This window comes from Nothobranchius furzeri, chromosome 7, assembly GCF_043380555.1.
Source record: "Nothobranchius furzeri strain GRZ-AD chromosome 7, NfurGRZ-RIMD1, whole genome shotgun sequence".
In the NCBI taxonomy this organism is placed as follows: domain Eukaryota; kingdom Metazoa; phylum Chordata; class Actinopteri; order Cyprinodontiformes; family Nothobranchiidae; genus Nothobranchius; species Nothobranchius furzeri.
Window position 1 is genome coordinate 57,262,437 of NC_091747.1, and position 23,192 is coordinate 57,285,628.

Here is a 23,192-nt window from a genome sequence, read left to right on the forward strand (position 1 = left end):
AGGACCACCTCTGTGTTTTAGTGTTTTTGTTTGTTTCATTTTTGCTTCTTACATCATCAAGTTCATCTGACTTCCCAAAACGCGCCAGATCGCTTTTATTTTGGAAAATTAATGTCTGGCTTCCAACAGGGATAATGCTTCTCACCCCTCGTATTCTTTTTATCCAGATTGGCACCTTCGGAGGCAGATGGTGTAATCTACAATGCTCTTCCTTGAACTTGGAGAGAACCACTGATCTCTTTAGAAATAATTCAGGTTCATTTGGTTATCAGTCATCGTTCATTAGTCAAGAGTTTTCCTCTTGCTGCCAGGTCCACGGAGATGTTCCACAGTCCCGTGGACCTCAAAATAACAGTCCGTGCAATAGAAACATGCTTGACAACAACCACTATGGGCTGCTTGTTTGGCGATGTCTGCAGATATCATTTCCTACAGAGCAACAACCACACCACACAAGTCCCACTCAGCAGCCCTACTGGGTCTTTACTAAACATACCCCAGATCTGGGACCTGATTGGTTCCTGAAATGTCACAGAAATCGATCATTTCAAGCCAGCTTGCTGGAATAGTCTCATGCATGCTGCAAAGGTCTAGTAAATAACCTAGAAGTTTGGATAGTGGACACATCAGACCTTTTTTATTCAGCTTTCAGTGGTCCGTGTTCAGCGTGGTACACACCTGATACAGAACAGCACCGTGACTACTCTCACTGTTTAAATAAGATGGATTAACTGACGGCAAGATAGAAAACACATCAAGTGTAAATTGCAGCACACACCTTAGTTTAACATGTCTCACGTAAAATTAGTTTCAATAGTTTATTTAGAGGTTTTATCATTTTAGTCTGGGCTTTTCCTATTACTCTGTTGTGCTTCATATGTTGATTTTTGATTCATGTTTTTCTATTTCAGTTGTTTCAGAGGCTATTATGGGTTTTTATTTTTAAATAGAAATACACTAACAACTTTATATATGTATGCAAATTAATGTAGAGATATTGCAGTTTATGCAGATCAAAACATAAAACAGACGATTCGCCACACAATGTGAAAAGCACTAAAGTTATTGTTTCATTGCCTGCTAAGTCATCAGCTGGTCACTAATGTGCTATAAAAATAACAACTTAGGCCAATATTCTGTTTGCGGAAAGTAAGGTAAACTATAAATACACATAAGCAAAAGGACGTTAGAACATAGCACTTTGGTTTTCTTGTGTTCTTTCTTAAATGTTAACAGGAGTTAGCTTGAGCAAGCACATCAGCTTTCCTCTTTTCTTCAATTGCAACGGACCAGTGATCTATTAGGACATTAATGAGAGTCCAGAGGGCCTCTCTGGTTGTAAAAGCAGGGAGACAGACTGTGTGAAAGGGGTACACCTCGTCCGTCATTAGCACCAAGTTATTTGCAGACTTAAGCACTCACATGTAAAAACCACAATAAACCTCTTCTTCAGGAAGTGAGCGATGCCTCACAGCCGTAACGATCAATACGTGGCCTTGTGATTAACACTGTAACAGACCAATGATTCACCGTCCACAAAGAGAATCTGCCTTTAAGGCATTCTTTTTGCACATGTGAATAAAATATGTTTTACTGAATCAACTGTAGGCTATTTCTATGCGTGTGATCCAAGGTTGAGCCTCTCATCCTTATGTGGCTGACAAACTTGCTCTTTAATGCTGTCTCAAGAGCTGGCATTTACTTGACCTTCACAACGTTCTTATCACACTCTTTTTCCACCCCGCTCTTTCTCTTACACACACTCACACACATCTGACCTGCCTCATCTATTTGATGCACGAGGACACCCCTCAAAGACCATCCCCTAACAGTTACCTCCCAATGCTCATATTGGAATTCTCATTATTTCCCTGACAAGAAAACTTATATAAATGATTAAAGAACAATAAATGGAATTAACACTGTGTCTAAAGGGGACATATAATGTAAAATTCACCTTTTGCATCATTTTTTGCTGCCATGTGGGTCTCTACTGCCTCTATAAATACTCCAAACATGAAAAAGAACCTAATGCAATTTTTGACTGTTTAGTGTTAGAAACGATGCACCTAAAACAAGTTGTTTAACCTATTTGTGATGTCACAAATGGGGAAATTAAAATATAACCATTTTTCACGTATAAGAGAGCTGCTGCTGGAGGTCGAACAGCCCTACTCTGAGCCCCTCCCAGAAATCAGAGCTTCTTGGCTTATAGCAGCCTGAGTGGGGGATGGGTGGGCGTGGCCACCTCCAGTTTGTTTTCTTAAAGTCACAGAACCTTGGAATGGCTCATTCTGGAAGGTATTAAAACTGTCAAGAATGAAACTGCTGAAATAGCTTTTATTTAAGAGTGCAAATAACCTCATAAACATGTTTGGTATTGATCGAAGAACTGTTATAACTTAAGAAAAAGTTCATAATATGTTCAAATTAGTCCGTTGTAAATCACAAAGACAGATAAAAATGAAGGACAGAGGAGCAGTTCAAAGGAGAAGAAAAAAAAACTCCCAACAGAGGGAAAAGGGAGAGGGGGTATGTGAAGGTAATGGAGCAGAGTTACTCCCATCAGAAGCAAATCGGTCTCCCCTATACTCTTTAAATAGTGTGAGTCTGTCCTTCTCAATGTCTCATTAGCAGCCAGAGCTTTAGGCTAACTCAACCAGATGCAGTGTGCACACACCGAGAGACCTGGCACCCAAATTGGACAAACCCCCCAGCAAAATAAGGGGTTGAAGTAAAGCAAAGAAACCAAGAGAAGGATAGAACACCCGTAGAAAAAAAGTGCCCTGTCATTTCTTTTTTCTTTTCCACAGTAACTTGCGCTGTGACCAGTGAAAAGGAACATTTTTGGCTGCAGGCTCAAAATAGAAAGGGACAAACGAGAGAAAAGGAGAAAAGATATGAAAATATAGATACAGACAGATAAACAGATAGATATATAGATCATTTAGTGTCTCTAGAGTGTCTATCCATCCATCTATTATTTAACAAATGTACTTTCTGATTAATTGGGGTATCTAGGAAAACGATCAGGCAAAAATGAGCTGCCATAATGATTTGGACAAGGAGGTGCTTGACAGAAAAGAAGACTTTAACAAGAAGACCAACTTTAAAAACGTATATATTTTTAGATAAATTTAATGTAATCATTCAAAAAAAGCTTTTGGCACTCATAACTCATGCTTACTTCCAAGCACCATCGGACAAAGGATCTAAAATCACTGAAGCAACAATCTCTAAAGCTCTCATTCACTTGTTATTTCAATACATTAGCAGTGATTTCTAGTATAAATTAATCATTTATGAGTCATTTTCTGTGGGGGAAAAAAAGCTCTGGCGCTCCTGTATCAGGTAGTAGAAGTTAGTCAGAGGAGAGGGGGCAGAGAACAGCAGGATTTGAAGTCTTAGGTTTTATATTTAAATAACTCATAACTGATTGAATAACAGCAACACAACTCTTCCACTGCCTCCATTCACTCTGCAATAACGTTGATGTTTCATCTCCGCAAAAAACACGAGCCTAAAGATGTTGTTACAGCTGTTGCTGTTTGCCTCAGAAATCTGACACTGCAGAGGACAATCAGTGCTGCCTCCACCTCCTACCTGCACAGCTGCACTCACTTGGGCTGATCACCTCCTGAGCAGCATAAAAGGGAGAGCTGCCAGGAGGAAGGGAGAGGCTGAATCTGTGCCAGTTCTCTCATGTGCTCCATTTGTTTGTGTTTTAATGGCTTTTAAATGGGTTTTTAGTTTTTTTAAGCTTAGTGAAGCTTAAGAGCTTTTAGAGGTTTTTAACAGACAAGGGACCAGAGTGCTGGTTACCTCTTGGCTCCCAAACTTGTGTTTAAGTCAGTGGACTTTGTTTTGTGAATGTTTGGGAGCATTCGATGTCTGTTTTAAACGTAAACCCTTGGCCATTTTAACAATGTGTTTAAGTACTTTTAGATTTGGAGCTTTTTATCATTTTAAAATCCTTTTAATAAATCAATGTTTACAATTTCCACAACTGAAGCACATGCCTCTGTGTTACTCCCCGTCCTTCTCCATATCCACCAATAGAGGACGTAACAGATGTGTTGCCATGTTGTGGAGTCGCTAATGCTAATGGCTAGCTTCAACTAGTCGAGAGGTGCTCTGCTCTCTCCTGGATGCTAAAATCTCCGGTCACGAGCCAAGATGGGTGAGTCCATGAATACTAATTTACATGTGATGCTGATCTGACTGACTTTTCTAATTCAAGTATCTATTTACTATTGGCAGCTAAAACAGGAAGTAAGGGTAGTGGAGCATTTTAACGTTCTACTTGCATGTGAAACTCAGTGACAAATTCTATTTAAAACAAAAATACTATTTATTAGTGAACCTGCTCTTTAATAAAACAATCCTTGTGTCATTCTCATACTGTCTGTAGTGAAATTAGTGCAAATTTATCTGAAGGACTTCTATGTATATCTGCACACCAGCAGACACGTTTTACCAACATCTCTCACACCTGTTTTTAGGCAGTGTGAAATTCTGTTTGAGAATAAATATAAAAGGCAGGTCTGTCTTTGTTTTCCCTTGCTTCAGCACTGAGTAAACAAATCCTGGCCGTGCTTCTGCTGGCAGATTAGCGACAGAAAGGGAAACTCTATTAGTCATTTGACACAGTGATACCTCTGCAATTAGCCAGTCCGCTAAGGGCCGCCTCGCTCCGAGCAGGGCCGACTTTTTCTGTGGGCTGGTGCAACGAGGGAGCCATTCTAGAGAGTACAAGAACTAGAGGGAGGGGTGGAAAAAATGCAGAGGTGGGGAAAAAATCTAACAGGGGATCAAGCCAATCCTGAAAGCTTTTCATGTCTATCTTAACTTCTCATTCTTTCATCTCTGCTTTCATTTCTTTCAGTCATGCCATCAGCGACTTCTTCATCACCCCCTTGCATGCCCTTTTATCTTTTTCCCTGCCTCATAACCCCTTTGTCTTTACCTCCATCCATTCCTTTCCTCACACAACTCTTTGGAAACCTCCTGTTTGAAATAAAACCCTCCCTCTTTTGTTGTGGCTTACTCCCTCACTTCACTCGTGCTTTTTGTCTGTCAGACTCTCTCCATCACCGATTCATTTCATGTTCTTGTCTCCCTTTCTTCCCCTGCACCCACCTCTCCCTCTTTCCCCCGCCACCCTTCTACTGTGGATGCAGTAGGCTATGTGATCTGAGCTGAGGACGTGTCCTTCCTTTCGACGCGCTTCAGCGCTCAGCACGATTACACAAATACCCCGAGTACAGTTTATATCTCTCTCATATACACTCACACAAACGCAAGGCGTTACAAACATGGACTTCTACGTATGTAGGTGATTGACATGTACTGAATATGCATGTTTGTTGCACATCTTTTTCTAATGTTTTGAGGTCATTCAACAAGACGTGCGCTCTGTCTTCTCTGGAGCAGCCATGGATGAACTACACTTGCCAAGGCTAAGGCGCAGAGTTTGGATGTGCAGGGAAGTAAGGATTAGTTTCTCCTCCGGTTTACACCGGGAGAGCCTTCGGGCCAACAAACGGCCCTCGATGTTCCTCGGAAGATCCACATGGACGAACGTGTGCACTAACAGAAATGCACTCTCCTGCATTATAAGTCCAACACTTTTTTAGAACATGTAGGATATTTGTTTCAGTGAGTACAGGTGTCTTGGGTATGTCACTTTTACTTAGCCTGCCAAGACGTCTTGCCATGGGAGACAAAAGTAAAAGTCCTAAAGGGATAATCAGAGTGTTTTCACCTTAGAGCTTCTCTCTCCTGAAACCGCCAGATAAATATAGATATGCAAATTAGTCTGAAGTGTCTGAACACGTCCGTGTCTGGACAGACCTTAGATGTGGCTATTCAGGGTTACGAGTAAACTTATGTCATAGAAGGTGATTGTGATTAGCTCACCAGTTCAACCTGGCTTTTGTACGACCCTCATCACCACCCTCTCCTTTTTCAGCTCTACCTATTCCGCCTTCCCCAGGATCGATACCCTGATCTCTCTCTCTCTCTCTCTCTCTCTCTCTCTCTCTCTCTCTCTCTCTCTCTCTCTCTCTCTCTCTCTCTCTCTCTCTCTCTCTCTCTCTCTCTCTCTCTCTCTCTCTCTCTCTCTCTCTCTCTCTCTCCATTTTTTATCACAATTGCCTATTTTTGCTCATGTAAACATATTTTTTTATCATTTTCTAAATTATTTGTTATATTTTATATTATTTGTTTTTGTGAAGTGCCTCATGATTTTTATCTTGAGAGGCGCTATAGAAAAGATAGTTTTCTCTCTTTCTTTCTTTTCGTGCGTGGAAATCTTTTTGACAAAACGAATGTCGCAAAAATTCTAACAAATCAAATAAATTAAAAAACTTGATTCCTAGAATAAATTATGTATTCTGCAGTCAGATGTGGCAGCTTTGAAGGTATACTATGAAACTTTTTCCTTGTATTTAAAATCACTTTCTGGAGCCAGTATTTGCTAACATTACCCTTTACAGCAGGGGTGCCAGGTCCTGGTTCTGGAGGACCGGCATCCAGCATCTTTTTGTTTGAACTCTGCTTTAACACACCTGATTTCAATCAGCAGGTGATTAACCAACTTCTGCAGAGCCTGATGAGCTGCTGCACAGGTGATTCAACCACTGAATCAAGCGTGTTGGAGCAGAGAAACCACTAAAACGTGCTGGGCACTCCGACTGGGCAGGAAAGCTGTACAGGGTAATGAAACGTCACTCAGACCTCCACCGTCCCCTGTGGCCAGATTACCACACTTGCAACTTCAGAGTGGCAGCCCAGTCCCTGTTGGACTTGGAGCTGACATAACCTGGAACTGGAGTTTGCTTCCAGCAGGTTCCCTGAATGTTTTAGATCGTGAGCACAGCTGATTTGTTTGATTTGGTGATGAACTGCTCCTGTAGAAACCAGTGAAGGCTCAGGAGATTAGATTAAGGTGTTAACAAGACGAACACACTTTTGCTTTCACTAACACTAGCGGGGTGCTAAAAGCAAGCCAAAACTGTCTCCCTTTAAAAGTGTGACTACTAGCCCAATACCAGTTTGGCTATGGGAAAAGAACATCTGGTACTGGGGTGTTAACAGCAGACCTTTAAGGTCCTGTGGGCTGCAGGGTAGGACGGGTTCCCACAGAAGTTTGAAGGCCAGGAAACCCCTTCAAACTCCATGTCGTGATTTGAATCATTCCTAAAAAGTTTAATTTCCAACAATCCATACATCAGGTTCTTCATTTTGCCAGTTCTTAAAGATCTTTGTAGAAAATGTAGCCTAGAAATCTAGACAAACCCTAGCAGTGCAAATAATTTTGCTCTGCAGGTTGGTCTAGCCCCCCTTTATCGTAACCTCAGCAGGTCTTGGCTCGGTTACGTTTAGGCTGGGCCAATCACAGAGCTCTATAATTGTAGACATTGGGGGATTTAGCACTATTACGGCTGAGCTTTATTTTTTAATTTCCAGTGATGCCAGAGCTGTGAGTGATCAAAACAACAAAGACGGTGGCAGCTCAGGAATGGCACTGGCTTGTTAAGGCTTTGGCATTAATTAAGATTAAAGATTAAAGTCCCATTTAGTCGTCACACACACACACAGGTGTGTGGTGAAATTTATTCTCCGCATTTGACCGATCCCCTGGGGGAGCAGTGAGCTGCAGACACAGCCGCGCTCAGGAACTATTTGGTGGTTTAACCCCCCAATCCAACCCCTTAAATGCTGAGTGTCAAGCAGGGAGCCATTGGGTCCCATTTTTTCAAAGTCTTTGGTATGACCCGACCAGGAGTCGAACCCCTGATCTCCCGATCTCAGGGCGGACACTCTACCACTAGGCCACTGAGTTGGTATCGACTCGCACAGTCATCGACATCGGACAATACAGGACTTTTCTCTGAGACATGAGCAGATAGATGTACTTCCTCTTCTTCTTTGATGGTGCATAACGGACTGCCCCGCTGACTAATTTCCATCACTGTGAATATTAAACATGAAATATCCAATACGGACTCCTCTTCAGGCTGAAAGAAACACTCACGGCTGCCCTCAGTCAAAGTCTTCCAACATCTCAGTAAACACGTGCTAATTATTGAAGCCGAAACACAACAAAGAAGTCTGTTTGTTTCTTGTTTGTGTTCATGCTAATTGTTCCTAATGTAGGAATACATTACGACTGTGTGGGTGACAAAAATGCATATTTAGGAAATATGTTTTCCTAGGGTCCAAAAACTGTGCTGATCTGACAAGTAAGTCAGAAGCATTGAGTTGGTAATTAGGCTTTCTGGGGAGTCAGCAAAACCGGACTGAACAATGCTGTAATTATCTGGATTCAGTGAGGACTGGGATTATTCTGAATAAGTGTAAATCAATAAGGATTATTGTTTGTTTAAAGCATAAAATAGCATTGCATCTGCAAGTTAACTTCTAATTCCTAACTTTTTCCTTGGTTGTTTTTATTTTCTGCTGTTTGACAGCGTGGGAATTTAACAAGTACAACTGTTTTCAACATGGAGTAAACATTGCATTAGAAGTAGGTTCAAATAGCCACCTCTTTCTTCAGCGGGGCTGGAAGGACAGCCGATTCATTAACAGACCAGCTAGATCAGAGGCTGAGCAGAAATTGATCCCAGCAAAACAAACCTAATCTAACCTGGCGACCCACAGAGCTTGGAGAGGGACGCTTTGAAGCGACTTGGGAGATGTTTTGGTCTAGTTGGTCTCAAAGACCTGCAGTGGATCAAAGACTCAGATAAAAATCCTCACTAATTGCACAACAAACTTGCAAAATAATATTATTTCTATCTTCATATTGGGTATCTTCCTAATTTATTCATCCAAAGGTTGGTTGAAGATATAAAAATACACAAACAGCTAGAGCAGAATCTTGATTGCACTGAAGATTTTGGGTCAGTGAGATAAAGTATAATTTTACTAGACCATTTTGCCTCCCATAAATGTGGCAACATACTACAATCAGCTCAAGAGATGAAGTACTTTTGTTTTCTATTTAACCTTTCCACAAACAGGGCTAACGGCATTGAAGCCAGAGTGTTTTTTTGGTCTTCTTCTGACTATCAAACCCAAAAAAATCATTCTATAAATACTCAGCAGATCCATCTTCACGGGGGTGTTTATGTAGGTGACACAGGTCAAAATGGAAAAATTACAAATTAATTAGACAATTTACAGTTGCAATTCGGAGTTTTCTTACTTTTGGGAATTGTGTTTGTTCTTTTAGAAATCCATAAAAGTGACATTCTTATCTTGTACTGTTATATAATTTAGGCAATGCGTCATTATTTTTGCTAAGCCCATCACCCGTCCAGCATGAATAATCGTGAAAAGTATTTTTTAGGCTCGTTCGTTTGCCAGCTAGAGGTGCGCGTTCACAAACAAGAGGCGTTGCTTTTGGCCATAAATACGGATGTGAAAACGTCTTAAGGTGAGATTAATTAGTCAGCCACTAGGTGGTGTCGTCGGATACAGAAATACTCTGGATAGTTGCTTTAAAACTAGAACTCCCTAGCCTGGCAAGCCAGACTAAATAAATGTATTATTTAGTCTGGCAACGCTCCATTGACGGCTCTCGGTTGTGGGGCGGGTTCTACCGCTGTCTTTCAAACGATCTCCACATTCCACTGGAGAATGAATGTGACATCCTCTTGTTTCACTCTGTTGCATCATCCCACCCACCAGGCATATAGAGTGCCCTGATTGGCCCACAAAGCGGATAAAGCTCTGTCATTTGTTCACTAAGCAGATAGAGCACTATGATTGGCCCACCATTATGGACCAATCACAGCTCTTTATGTGTTTGAAACCCCTCTGGAGAGCTGTGATTGGCCAGCCAGAATGCTGTTGGGGCTGCAGAGGTTCCAGTGGAGCGTTCCTAGACCAAACTTTGCAAAGCAAGAATTTGGTCTAGTTCACTAGGCTAAGAACTCCCAGCATTTTCTGATTCCCCCAGCTCTACCAGAGCTTTGTCAAATGACTGCTTGGTTTGATAACAATGACTAAATCACTGGTCGTTAGCTGCCTTTCATTTGTAAATGTAGCTAGCCACAGATGATGGCCAATGGAAAGTGCTTGGGTGTTGGGGGTTAAGCCGGGCGTACACTGTGCGACTTTTTCACTTTTTTGAGCCGATTTTCCACTCGTGGGAGAATTCACGATATCGGGGCGAGTTTTGCGCCGAGCGTCGTGTAGTGTACAGGGGGTTACGAGAGGCGATTAACACCATGTGACCAGCTACCGATCAGCAATCGTGAGCTCGCACGGACTTCTGGCGTGTGTAATATTTTGCTCGTCCCTCGTGAGGGTATCGCACTGTTGAAGCGGCGCTGCGAGCAGCTGTGACCCAAAAAGTACCAGAACCGCTCACGGCGCATGCGCAATCCTGCATCAACACCGCTTGCCCGCTATTTCCCTAATAACACACGCTGTTCGTTTTTATTTCTACACTTTTTTTACTCACAAAGATTGTCAAGTAAACGTGTTTGTCGTGTTCATGTCAAATTAAACTGATCAAAAAACACAGATTTACTTTCTTTATTTCGTTTTCCTCATCCAACCCCCATAAATCCCTGTGTGTCCTCCTGCAGCACTCCCGAAGGACAACAGGCAAAACAAGACAAAAACGTCTGACGTGTTGTGTAAAAACTGCTATTTTTAGCATATTTTTAGGGCCGACGTGTTGCTACCAGACGTGCAGTGTGAGCAGTCAGGTCGCATCCGAGAACTGGGTCATACAGTGTGAGCACATGACTCGTGAGATCTGCTCTGCGAGGAAGTCGTACAGTTTGAGCTGAAGCGGAGTGCTACGAGTGAAAAAGTTGCACCGTGTACGCCCGGCTTTAGCAGACAAACTTGCTATAGTTGCATTTGAAAAGATGGCTTCTAACACCTATGATAAAGCTGCTTTTCAGGTGTAGAAAACAAGTCATACTCACACACAGACTTGGGTGTGGTGTGTTGGACGGTGGGCGGGATTGTGAACTGTGATGACAATATAAACTCGGGAATACGATGGACAGTTTACAACAAGAACCTTTGGCTTGAACAAACAAGACAAGATGCCTAAAGGCCACACTGCTGCTGCCAAGGCTTTGGCTCTGCTGCAAAATATGGGTTCTTGTGATTCAGATGGGGGGAAGAATCCATTCTTTTGCAAGAGAGTTCTGACTTGTACTCAGATGAGGAGTTGTGTTCCACGTCAGAGAGCAGAACTCCTCCAAAGAAGAAAGGTCGACTGGAGACACAGACGGGCAACATTTTGGAACTTTGAATGTTTGAATCTTTGAATGAATTGTCACTACACCACCGGTTCACATGTAACTGCCACATTTACAGAACACAGGCAACCATCCACAAGTGATTAAGAATCCTAGATAGACTAGCTTCTCTAATTCTTGCCACTTTTTACATTAATAATTTTATCATGAGTGTTTTATTAGTTCTTATATTTGCTTATCTCTCAATTATTTTTTTTCTATCTTACCTTCTGCACCAAAATACCGCAGCAATTTCCTAATGTTGTGACTTGTCACACATATGGCAATAAAAAACTTCTGATTCTGATTAGTTAACAACAGTCCAGTCAAATGACAACTCTCTGGTAGAGATGGGGGATCTCGCCAAATGACAAGTCTCTGGGAGTTCTGGTGTTAAAGGCTCATTTGCAGGTGTTTTGGATTCATTAGCTGATTAGAGTGGGACACTTTGAGTCTAGATCATTGAAACTTTTCACAATATTCTAATTGTCTGAGATTTTTAATTTAGGGATTTTATAAGCTGTAAAATTGAATAATTACAATTATAACAAATAAAGTCAATATTTGTTTCACCTTTTAAGTTAAATAACTGACAAAAATGAACATTTTGCACCATATTCTAACTTTTTGAGCTCACAGGAACAAAATGGAAAAGACTAGAACATCCGAACAGATTCCTGGATTCTAGCAGATCGTTGCACTCTTGAACATTCAAACCTTTTCACTAAAGTTGAATAAGATGGCCAGTGCAGCAGACTGCAGAGGGCATGCAGACTAGATCCAGTTTTACTCTGGGTTGACATCAAGTCACTGTGACACAGTGTTGCCAGATGTACGATAATTATCGTATTTGTACCATCATTTTGGGCTCTGTACGATGTACGATCAATAGTTTCAAAAATCCTCAAATGTACGATAATGTCACATTGCATCTAGTAACACCATCTTTTGCTGTGGCTTTCCCAAGTCAATTACATAATTTTAAACTGTTCTGAAGTCAGATTTAGTGCTTACAGGTTTATAAATGTCTCCTACAAACAAATGAAAAAGAGAAGTTTGAAAAGGATGTGAAAAATGCTGAAATCAAGCTATGTGGCTTTTTAGCCCAGCACAACATTGCAATGAGAAGCACAGACCACTTAGTACAGGTGATTAAAGGCATTCTGCTGCGACAGACAGTGAATCAGATGAGGAGATCGAGATCAGCAACTAGGTGAGTAGGCTGCTGTGTCATCTATTGGGTCAGTTTTTCCACTGCTGTGATGTTTTGTCGCGTGCTTTTAACCTATGTAGAAATGAAATAAATAGGACTGCGCAAATGTGCATACTGTGTCAATGCGTGGAGGTCGGAGTGGTGCCGACACACTCTGCACGTTTATAAGCATTATATTACTGGTTTTAAAGATGTTTATTTAAACAGGGCAATATAAAACACCTTCTTTGTTATATTATATTGGAGTGAGAAGTTGTTTATAGAACGTTATTATCAAATTCATAATGTACGATAATTTGTACGAAAAACGATAATTTAAGCCTCTCTGTAAGATATTGTGGGATTTTGGATCTGGCAACACTGCTGTGACAGCTGTTACTGACCCGCCACCATCAAAGTCATTTAAACAGCTAAACAGTTGATTGGTGCCATTTTTCACCCCACGCCTGAAATGTGGAGTCTGCCTGTCATTTAGCAGAGCAGCCCAGCCACAGGGAGACAGCTCAGGGTAGATTTCAGTAGGAAACTGTGACAAAAGGAATGGATTTGATCAGTTGTATTTTAGCCGATTCCAATGTGTTATGGCTGGATTGGTCTGGCCCCTGGAATCCTTTGGGATTAGTGGTTCTAGCATGGACTCTAATGTTTGGAAATGTCTGTAATAGAAGTAAAACTTTATTTATAACCTCTTATGTGTGACATAATTACGTGCATGTTTACTCTCTGGGGACAGACTGGACTGAGTCTTTAAATGTCTGTCATTCAAAGAATGTTTGACAGATTTAGAGACACCCAAAGCCCAAGTGGCCATGATTAGTATGATAAACCAAGCTTCGAGGAGGAGGCTCGTCAGATGAAAGTCACTTCTTTATCTCCTTTGATTTCAAGGTTCTGTCACGTTCTCTATTTAAGAAGAGCTCTGAACTTTGTTTGCCTCCTGGCCAGAAGATGTATGGTAAGATGTTGGCACCTTTTCTCAGTCATTTGTGTGTTGCTCCTCTCTCTGGCCTGTTTTTTCCCTTTCATCTCCCTTCCCAATCGCCCTCTCTGTTCTGTCCCCCTCATTAGGATGTTAGATCTCATTAAAGAAGGAAAACAGATGATTTAAAGGGGAAAGCACATGGACTTAATGCGCTGATAAAAAAAAATACCCTTTCCTTCACATTGCTGTCTCTTCTTCACGATTGCACTAGCGAGGGCTACAAACTCAAATGAAAAGCATCAAACGGAAGATACACAGATGCTCGCACTTATGTAGGGGGGTTTATCTTGTGTCCTGGGAGTTGCATAAATTTAGTTTCCAAAGCTAACAAGAGAGGCAGGGGAATGTGTTTTCAAGTCTTTTGAATCTTTTACAAATCACTGAGTCCATCACCTGTTAGGAGAGTCGGCGAAGAGAACCACACTCAGCAGCCATTTTATTATGCACACCTCAAACCACTAATTAGCCAAATCAATACATTTAGCCATCTAGGCATGGCAAAGATGTTGGAGTCTTTATTCAAGACAACAATAGCATGAGGTGATCTGCAACACAGAAACAAAGCTCAGATTGGAGGCCTGGAGAACTGTTATTAATCGCCTCCGGACAAATTGTAATGATCAGTTCACAGCAATTGAGGCTCTGGACTGATTTTCAATGTTTTTTTTTGGGGGGGGGGGGGGGGGTAATTTTTGTTTCATATCCTCCATAAGTCCCCGCATCCTGTATACTTGGATAAGCGGTTGCAGCCATTTATCGATCTTCATGTAAGTTGGATGTTATGTATATAATTGGGACTATATATATATATATATATATATATATATATATATATATATATACACGTGTAATAAAAAAGTTGATAAAAATAATAAAAAGAAACAAAGCTCGGCATAAATACGATGGTGATGTTGGACATTCGGCTCAGTTTTATGGCTTTCTGTCAGAATCAGGAAATGACAGCAGCCAAAAATCCGGAGCAACAAGTGACTCCGCCCTCTAGCCAATCAGTGGCTGACAGTTGTGATGCCAGCCTAGCTCAGCCCTTGGAATCACAACATGGCGGGGACTGAAAAGTGGAGAGAAAGTAGGGGGAAAATACCAAACTGTGCTGTTGGAAAAGGCGGCCAGACCGAACCACACCCTCCCAAGTCACGCTGAGTAATCCCGCTGGAAACGGCCTAGTGGTTTAAACCCCACAGCCTACCTGAGTGTTGCTGACCGTGTCCATCCCGTTAGGACCACATGGACCCATCTTCTGATGGCTACAGCCAGCAGGATAATGCACAAAGTCATAAAGCTCATATCATCTCTAACTGGTTTCTTCAACATAACAGTTAGCTCACTGAACCCTAACGGCCTTTAAATGATATAATTAGATTCAGATGCCATAATGCCAGTAAGGACCAAAACCTCTGAGGGATGTGTCTAACGGCTTGTTGATTCCATGAAATGAGGACTGAAAGCGGTTTTGATTGCAAAAGACGGTCCAACTTGGTGCTAGAAAGGTGCACCAAATAAAAAAACTGTGGATTTAATAATAAAAGGCTGAGGCAACTGTGCAAATGTTTAGGTTAATGTACTTTAATGACTGTTATATCTTATAAGGAACATTTGAAACATTAACGTAAGAACATGTTTTGAGTGTAAATGTCTTAGTTATGGTTGACTAAGAATTTGTATTTCTTAGATACCAGAAATAGATAAGATGCATAAACAAGCAGCTCAACCTCGTTACTAAAGTCACCGTATTAATCAATGCTTCCAAACCCTGACCTCAACTCCCACACACATGCACACAAACTTTATACAGACATGACGTTGTAACTTTTATATGGAGTGTTGATTATACTGTAGGGTGTGTTATTGGGCGTTTATGAATGTAATTTTTACAAATAAAATTTTGCTAACCTCAAAACCTCAGCACAGACAATCCTGAGGGGAACCCCAGTGGGGGTCCCATTCCCCTGTGTGGGAGCCACTGTGATAAATAGGCATCACTGAAACACCTCACTATCATGTTCACTACATGAGCAACATGTAGACCTGCTATTATACTGTCAAGACGTAATAAGAACCATGTTTAGTTACATGTAATATGTAGGCTTATACTACATACTAGAATCAACACTGTTTGCTATCAGTTGTTAATTCTGAGAATGACCAAGCAGATCTATGAAGCTTATATCATATATAAGTATCCTGGATATTTATACATGATATAAGCTTCATAGATTAATCTGCTTGGTCATTCTCAGAATTAACAACTGATAGCAAACAGTGTTGACTCTAGTATGTAGTATAACCCTACATAATTGGTCGAGCCACCCAGTCTTATTCAATAATCCGGATAATCCAGATCAAAACACGCTATTTCTGTGTTTTATTTTCAATATTTTACTAAAATCGGGAGTTGTATCACCGTAATTTTCTTCCTCCGAAAACTTCCGGGTGGGAAGCTTTTTGCGGTGACGCCGACTCCAACATAACATCCAGCATGATGCTACAAATATTTCTCACATCAGTACAAACCAAGATAGCTGTCGGGGTAAAAGGAACTCTGGGAAAAAATGGGATAAAAAACAATGAAGAAAAAGATCTGAAAATATGACTGAAAGACAAACATAACATTGGTAAATGACAGAAAGTCATCAGACGTAGATGAGATCCTGATGTGAGGAAAGAACTTGGGACTTACGTTAATGATTAAAAAAATAAAGAAATACATCATCGTATTAAAAAAGCTTTAGCCATTCTAAGTGTGAGTCATCTGACTCCGTGTGTGGAGCAGAGATGCCGTGGCCAAGCAGGAATAATCACTTCAAATAGGCCACATTAACCTGCAGCCCCCCAGGGCTCTGCCCTGGTTTCATCCAAGAAGGAAACACCACACAGTGCTGCCTACACACAAGTATGACATGCATGCTGGAAAAAAAAACACATAAATCTTGAGGAGTTTTTTGGGTATTTGCTAACCAGAAAGGAGATGAAGGGTAAAGTTACAGCAAACCAACCTTAAGGGGTTTTTTTGCATTCGAGAGACATGAAAAAATCATCAATGTTTTAGATTTCCTTCAGCTGCTTTGAGGCTGGATTTCAGGGAGAGGAGCGTGAAATATAAAAAAATCATTAAATGCAATATTCTGATTGATCTGTACAGCTTATTATTTTTATATAACAAAAATGGTCAATAAATAAATGAATGACTGACTAAACTGGCCCTAAACCACTCTAATGCTGCTTCAGATGCAAACCCACTGGCTGCAGCTGGCAGGTTTTGACGCTGAGTGCCCACATAAACATCTTGCTTGGATTTTCCAGAAAAAGAATGACTTATAGCATTAATTACATTGATCCATGCCAGCTTAATGAACCAATAATGTGGGCTTGCCATCGCCAAGAAAAGGCACTGTGACATAATTAATGACTTACCGCTCACTATGTCAGCACAACCCTTATCAGTTCATTATGTGCCATCACTCAGTGCATTATGAATCCTTATTAGACAACCCTCTTTTGACTGCACATGCTTTTCACATGACTTTTAAACACGGTGCATTAGGGCCGAGCCTTAATTCAATGACGCCGTGAGGCGCTGTTCGTCTTTGGTCCGCTGATTTACCACCGTAGTTACACGAGCCAAAGAAACGGCATCAAATGAGGTGAATAAAATTGATGGTAATGTACTCTGGGAAGGAAATCTAGTTCAAACAACATTTATCAAACCACCATGGTAAAGGAAAAGTGCAATTAAATTAAGATTTTCATACTGACTTTTTGTAGCTGTGGCGCAAATAATCTATAAATGATCTTTCATTTTTAGCTATATCATAGATCATGCAACATTGTAGTATTGTAAAAGTCACAAACCGCACTTGAATCCAACAAAAGTATGAGCAATGCCTAATGAACATACTGTAAAATGTAACAAACACTGAAGGAAATTCTTGCTCCTTTCTAATGAGTCAAATGGTTGTCATTATTTTGACCCAAACGCTAATGATAGCTATTAAGTCTCGGCTGGCTAATGACATCAAGGAAGCTGTGTATGTGGTGTGACCAACTTGGGTGTTTTTATGTTGGTATGATACCATAATGGGATTAACACAGCGTACCTAAACCCACATTGAGATAAGCTCATTGAGGCCCTATTAAAATTAAATTGTGGCAACAACAGAGTGCAGAGGGAGCTGTAAAAATGACTGTTTGATAGAAAATGTGCTGAAGTATGCATTGCTGCAAATAAAAGAAGTGATGAAGACAGAATGTGAACTCCTCAGAAACAAATCGTCTAGTGATAGTATTTTGTTTAATCTTCTTTCTTTGTTCATTATTATTTTCTCTTTTGCACAATTTGGTGCAGCGCTATGAAATGATCTGAGATGAGTGTTTGGCTCAAAGACTTGACGTAAACAGGAAAAAAAGAAAAATCACTTTGCAGAACATGACTGATGGGTTTTATACACACGTGAGTGCCAAATTTGTTCTGTACGTGACACGGCCATCACTAGAAGCTGCAAAATGTTGTATATATATGAATGCTATGGTTTCCTTTCCCATGTGATGTCAGTGAAAGCAATCATAAAAATTTGGTAAAAGCATTGCATCAGCTATTAAAAGTACACTGAGCCAAGCTGATTGAAGTTTTTATGTGACGTTACATTGAGTTACATTACGTTGAGTCATGTTTTGTTTTGTGGGATTACGTTAAGTTAGTTTAAACAGAGTTTTGTTAAGTTAAGTATTTTTGTTATGTTATGTTGGATTATATATATATATATATATATATATATATATACACACATACATATTGAATTTAATTGTGTTTGAACATATATTTCCTTCCAAAATTTTTTTAAACACAACATACTGTCAGGCGTGCTGGAGTGTGAAGCGGAGGTGAGGATCCACACGCGGGTGCAGAAGGTAGGCAATCAGACATGAACGATTAAAGGTTTTAATAGAGAACACGCTAACATAGAAACAATGATCCAACACGAGACACAGAACTGAAGGGGTTTAAATACAAGAGGGCTGGGAGCTTGGGTGATTGGAAAACGAGAGGCAGGTGGGAGCAATCAACAGAGGCACATGGCTGAACCAAACGGGAGACAGGACAGGGTGTGACACATATTTCTATAAGTAGAAAACTAACAAAAAATGTTTGACTTTTCTAGAATATTATAGATAGCTGTGCTCAAAAAGGAGTGGTTTGAAGAATACACTAAATTCTACCCATTATCATTACTAAAACACAATACACAACCTTATATACAATATACACTCACCTAAAGGATCATTAGGAACACCTGTTCAACTTCTCCTTAATGCATTTATCTAATCAACCAATCACATGGCAGTTGCTTCAATGCATTTAGGGGTGTGGTCCTGGTCAAGACAATCTCCTGAACTCCAAACTGAAGGCCAGAAAGGTCAGAATGGGAAAGAAAGGTGATTTAAGCCATTTTGAGCTTGGAATGGTTGTTGGTGCCAGATGGGCTGGTCTGAGTATTTCACAATCTGCTCAGTTACTGGGATTTTCACCCACAACCATTTCTAGGGTTTACAAAGAATGTTGTGAAAAGGCAAAAACATCCAGTATGTGGCAGTCCTGTGAGCGAAAAGGCCTTGTTGATGCTAGAGGGCAGAGGAGAATGGGCCGACTGAGTCAAGCTGATAGAAGAGCAACTTTGACTGAAATAGCCACTCGTTACAACCGAGGAATGCAGCAAAGCATTTGTGAAGCCACAACACGCACAACCTTGAGGGGAATGGGCTACAACAGCAGAAGACCCCACCGGGTACCACTCATGTCCCCTACAAAGAGGAAAAAGAGGCTAAAATTTACACGAGTTCAGCAAAATTGGACAGTTGAAGACTGGAGAAATGTTACCTGGTCTGATGAGTCTCGATTTATGTTGAGACATTCAAGTGGTAGAGTCAGAATTTGGCGTAAACAGAATGAGAACATGGATCCATCATGCCTTGTTACCTCTGTGCAGGCTGCTGGTGGTGTAATGGTGTGGGGGATGTTTTCTTGGCACACTTTAGGCCCCTTAGTGCCAACTGGGCATCGGTTAAATGCCATGGGCTACCTGAGCACTGTTTCTGACCATGTCCATCCCTTCATGACCACCATGGCTACTTCCAGCAGGATAATGCACCATGTCATAAAGCTCCAATCATTTCAAATTGGTTTCTTGAACATGACAATGAGTTCACTGTACTACAACGGCCCCCACAGTCACCAGATCTCAACCCGATAGAGCATCTTTGGCATGTGGTGGAACGGGAGCTTCGTGCCCTGGATGTGTATCCCACAAATCTCCATCAACTGCAAGATGCTATCCTATCAATATGAGCCAACATTTCTAAAGAATGCTTTCAGCACCTTGTTGAATCAATGCCACGTAGAATTAAGTCAGTTCTGAAGGTGAAAGGGGGTCAAACACCGTATTAGTACGGTGTTCCTAATAATCCTTTAGGTGAGTGTGTATAACACAACATAATCTGCTTTTCCATCATCCATCACTTCTGCATTTGCTTTCGGCATGCTAAACAGCGTTTTTTGAGTTTTTTTTTACTGTGAAAAATTTATCAACACTATGCATACATTTATGAATCCTTTTTACTAGTATTGTTGACTATAGAAAGAAACTGTCCCATTATGATTTATGGGATTTTTATTTGGTCAAAATGTAGTTTTAGAAATACTAAAAAATTTTAAAAATAAAATTAAGTCTCAGTTGAGGGCTAAATAGACATTTTTTAAAGTCTTGAAATTCTCAGTAACAGCACAGGCATACTGCACTTTACAATAACATACCATGAAGAATTAACTGAACCTCAAAAATGCTGTCATCTAAGCTAAACCAGATTAGTTCTGGCAACAGCACACCAGATTTTTATTAAACTAATCATTTCAGACTTTGCGGTACTGCTATCATCATCCCTCCAGTTCACAGACAAAACCAGAGAGAATCTAGTTCCTGCTGGAATCCAATCGGACCCTAATCAGTTCAGTCACTGTTGGATTAGCACTTTAAAAATACTAAACTACATCTTACAAACCTTACTGATGCTGTTTTATAAGATGTGGGAAAGGGAATGACACTAAAAAGTTCCTAAAAACTTTGAAATGTTTGCAAAAAATAATTAATAAGTGAAAAACTGGCATTTTCACTGAGAAATAAATGATTCCGAATGAACTGGAAGACTGAAAGAGCACAATAAAGCAATGAACTACAATCAAAGACGCTACGATGAAAAACAAGCTGGACAAAGTGAAATTCACATAAAAGTTCATTTGAGTTCCTCTTTTTAAGTTTCCATAAAGGAAGATGATTGATCTATATTCTTCTCTATCAGAAAGAAAAAAGAAAATGCATAAGTAATTTAAAAATGCTCAACCCATATATTTCACAACAGATGAACATTTAGGTTTTTTTGGTTTAAGAAAAGAAAGCAGTTTATTTAAGTTTGTTAGAGTATTAAATAGGGATGTAAAAAATAACACAGATACATGAAATATGCAAAAATGATACTGACTCAAGATTTAAAAGCAGTGTGTCGATTTTTTTGTAAAAAAATAAATTCTATGCAAGCTTTCACTGATTTTCTTCTGTGATGCAATTCAAACTCCAACTGCTAGGTGGCAGTTTTTACCGCCTTCATTCTGACTGGGTTAACACTGGAGGGATCCGCAGTGTGGAACGGGATCGGGACGGTTTACTCGTGAGCTTAGCGGTGCGTTAATCCACACCAGGGAGGTCTCTGTCGCAGAGCAGCACCCCCGCCATGCTTGCTGGACTCGCAAGATCACACCAATGCAATTCTCGAATTAGCCGTCAGGTCACACGTATAGAGCTCCGGACATCACATGACTCTCAGAGAGTAGACGCCATATTGGCAGGAAACAAAGGTAAACAAAATGAACGGGATCGGCTTGGATTTTACTCCGTCGGAGTTTACTTCACACTTTAAAACCAAAGAAATCATTTTATATAGTCAGAAATTAAATAGATTAAACATCTACGGCCCTTACCATGTCCCTGGGATACATTTTAAAAACGCCAGAAGCTGTCGGAGCGGACCTGGCCAGGGAACGCCTTGGGATTCTCCCGGAGGAGCTGGCCTAAGTGGCTGGGGAGAGGGAAGTCTGGGCCTCTCGACTTAGGCTACTGCCCCCGCGACCCGACTCCGGATAAGCGGATGAAAATGGATGGCTGGATGGACAAATACATTTAAGAAGTTTAAATAGAGTGCTGTGCTGTTTGAATGTATAAACTGAACGCCAAGAGAAATCACTAGTCTGATTTTTTCCGTGAATAAAATAAATATGTCAGGCAGGAGCGTCTCAGGATCTGTCTGAGATCTGTCTCGGTGAGACAGATAATAGCAATCCAAAGTGCTTTTTATGTGTGATCTGACAATTGATCAACCATTGCTTAAAAATGAAATACAGCTTAGCCGGTTAATTGCTGTGATCATAAAACACGTAAACGGCAGCACGCAGAACTCACGAGGCAACGTTTTACGTGATGTTTACTTGTTGCTATGAGTAATAAGACAGAAAAAGCCACGCCAAAATAAGTTTAGGAAGCTCACTAAGAATCGTAATAAAAGCATTTAAAAAAAATACCAAACACAGTTGAGGAAACGTTGGTTTAAGTACCTGATATGAAGCGGTCGCTGCAAAAGCGAAAACCTTTACTCTCGGGATCCCACAGCTTCATTTTAGCCCGGTCACTAGCGGGTTTCATTGCGATGATCCAACATTTGCGGCGTCTGTTCTGGCATCCTGGGGCACAACAGGACTCTACCACATTTCCCATTTGACTGAGTTTTCTGACAATAACAAATAGCCCAGCGGCGCCCTTCTGCCTGCCAAGATGGCGCAGCTTCGATTTGAACTGTTGCATGCTGGGAGAAGTGACGTCAACTCCCGGAGCTCTATAGACGTAACCTACATAGATATGAAATTGCATCTCTGCAGTAGAAAATTACCAGACGTTTTACCCTGAAACATGTGTGAATGTTAACTGCAGAAATTGACACGTCACAGAAGTTGCTCCCGACAAAAATAGAACCCAATCCTATCTTTAGCTTTGCGGCGCTGTGAGCTGCTTCTGGAACACACCTGGAAATTTCCACGCCAGGGCCAATTTGTATCAACCCCATAGACTTCTATCTGAAGCAGCGATGTTCTACTGCTGTTCCACGCTGTCGATGCCTCCAGTGGACTTGGCTCGACGGAACAACTAGATCTCATGATAAAACTGGATGTGGCCTGATTTTTCCAATTAAGTCTTAAAATGAGCAAATATCAATTGGCTCTTAGTATCGTAATATGTCATATTGTCTTTCCTGAATTGTGAAAAGAACTGTAGGCTGTCACTACATTCATGCCAATACACAACCTATTAAGTGGCTGAAAAAATATATCTAATAAACGGTAACAAAAAGACTTAGATGCCATTTTTACCTGTGTTGTTGCGGTAGGGGCCTGTGTCTGGTCCCTGGCTCTGACTAAGGCTCCTCATGGGGCCCTTGTGGTAGACACGCTCTTCATAGATGGGATCTATGTGGTGTTCAGGAGACCCCAAGGGTCGGAGGGCCTCTTGACTGTGCTGACTACTGTAGGAGCCACGGGACCCTGAGGAGAAATGCAGAGAAAAGAATGTGAGGTTCAATAGCAAAGAAAAAAGGATAAGACAATAAAAGGACC

The 23,192-nt window shown here is 40.8% G+C and overlaps 1 protein-coding gene across 7 annotated transcripts in view; it reads right to left on the reverse strand.

Annotated features, from left to right (window-relative positions):
- ctnnd2a (catenin (cadherin-associated protein), delta 2a) overlaps positions 1 to 23,192 on the reverse strand; it is a 379,177-nt gene that overhangs the window by 164,818 nt on the left and 191,167 nt on the right. For all 7 annotated transcript variants that reach the window (XM_054751079.2, XM_070553234.1, XM_070553237.1 and 4 more), the window contains one exon: positions 22,950 to 23,120. In XM_054751079.2, coding sequence (XP_054607054.2) covers positions 22,950 to 23,120 — 171 coding nt within the window. The remainder of the gene's footprint in view (positions 1 to 22,949; positions 23,121 to 23,192) is intronic.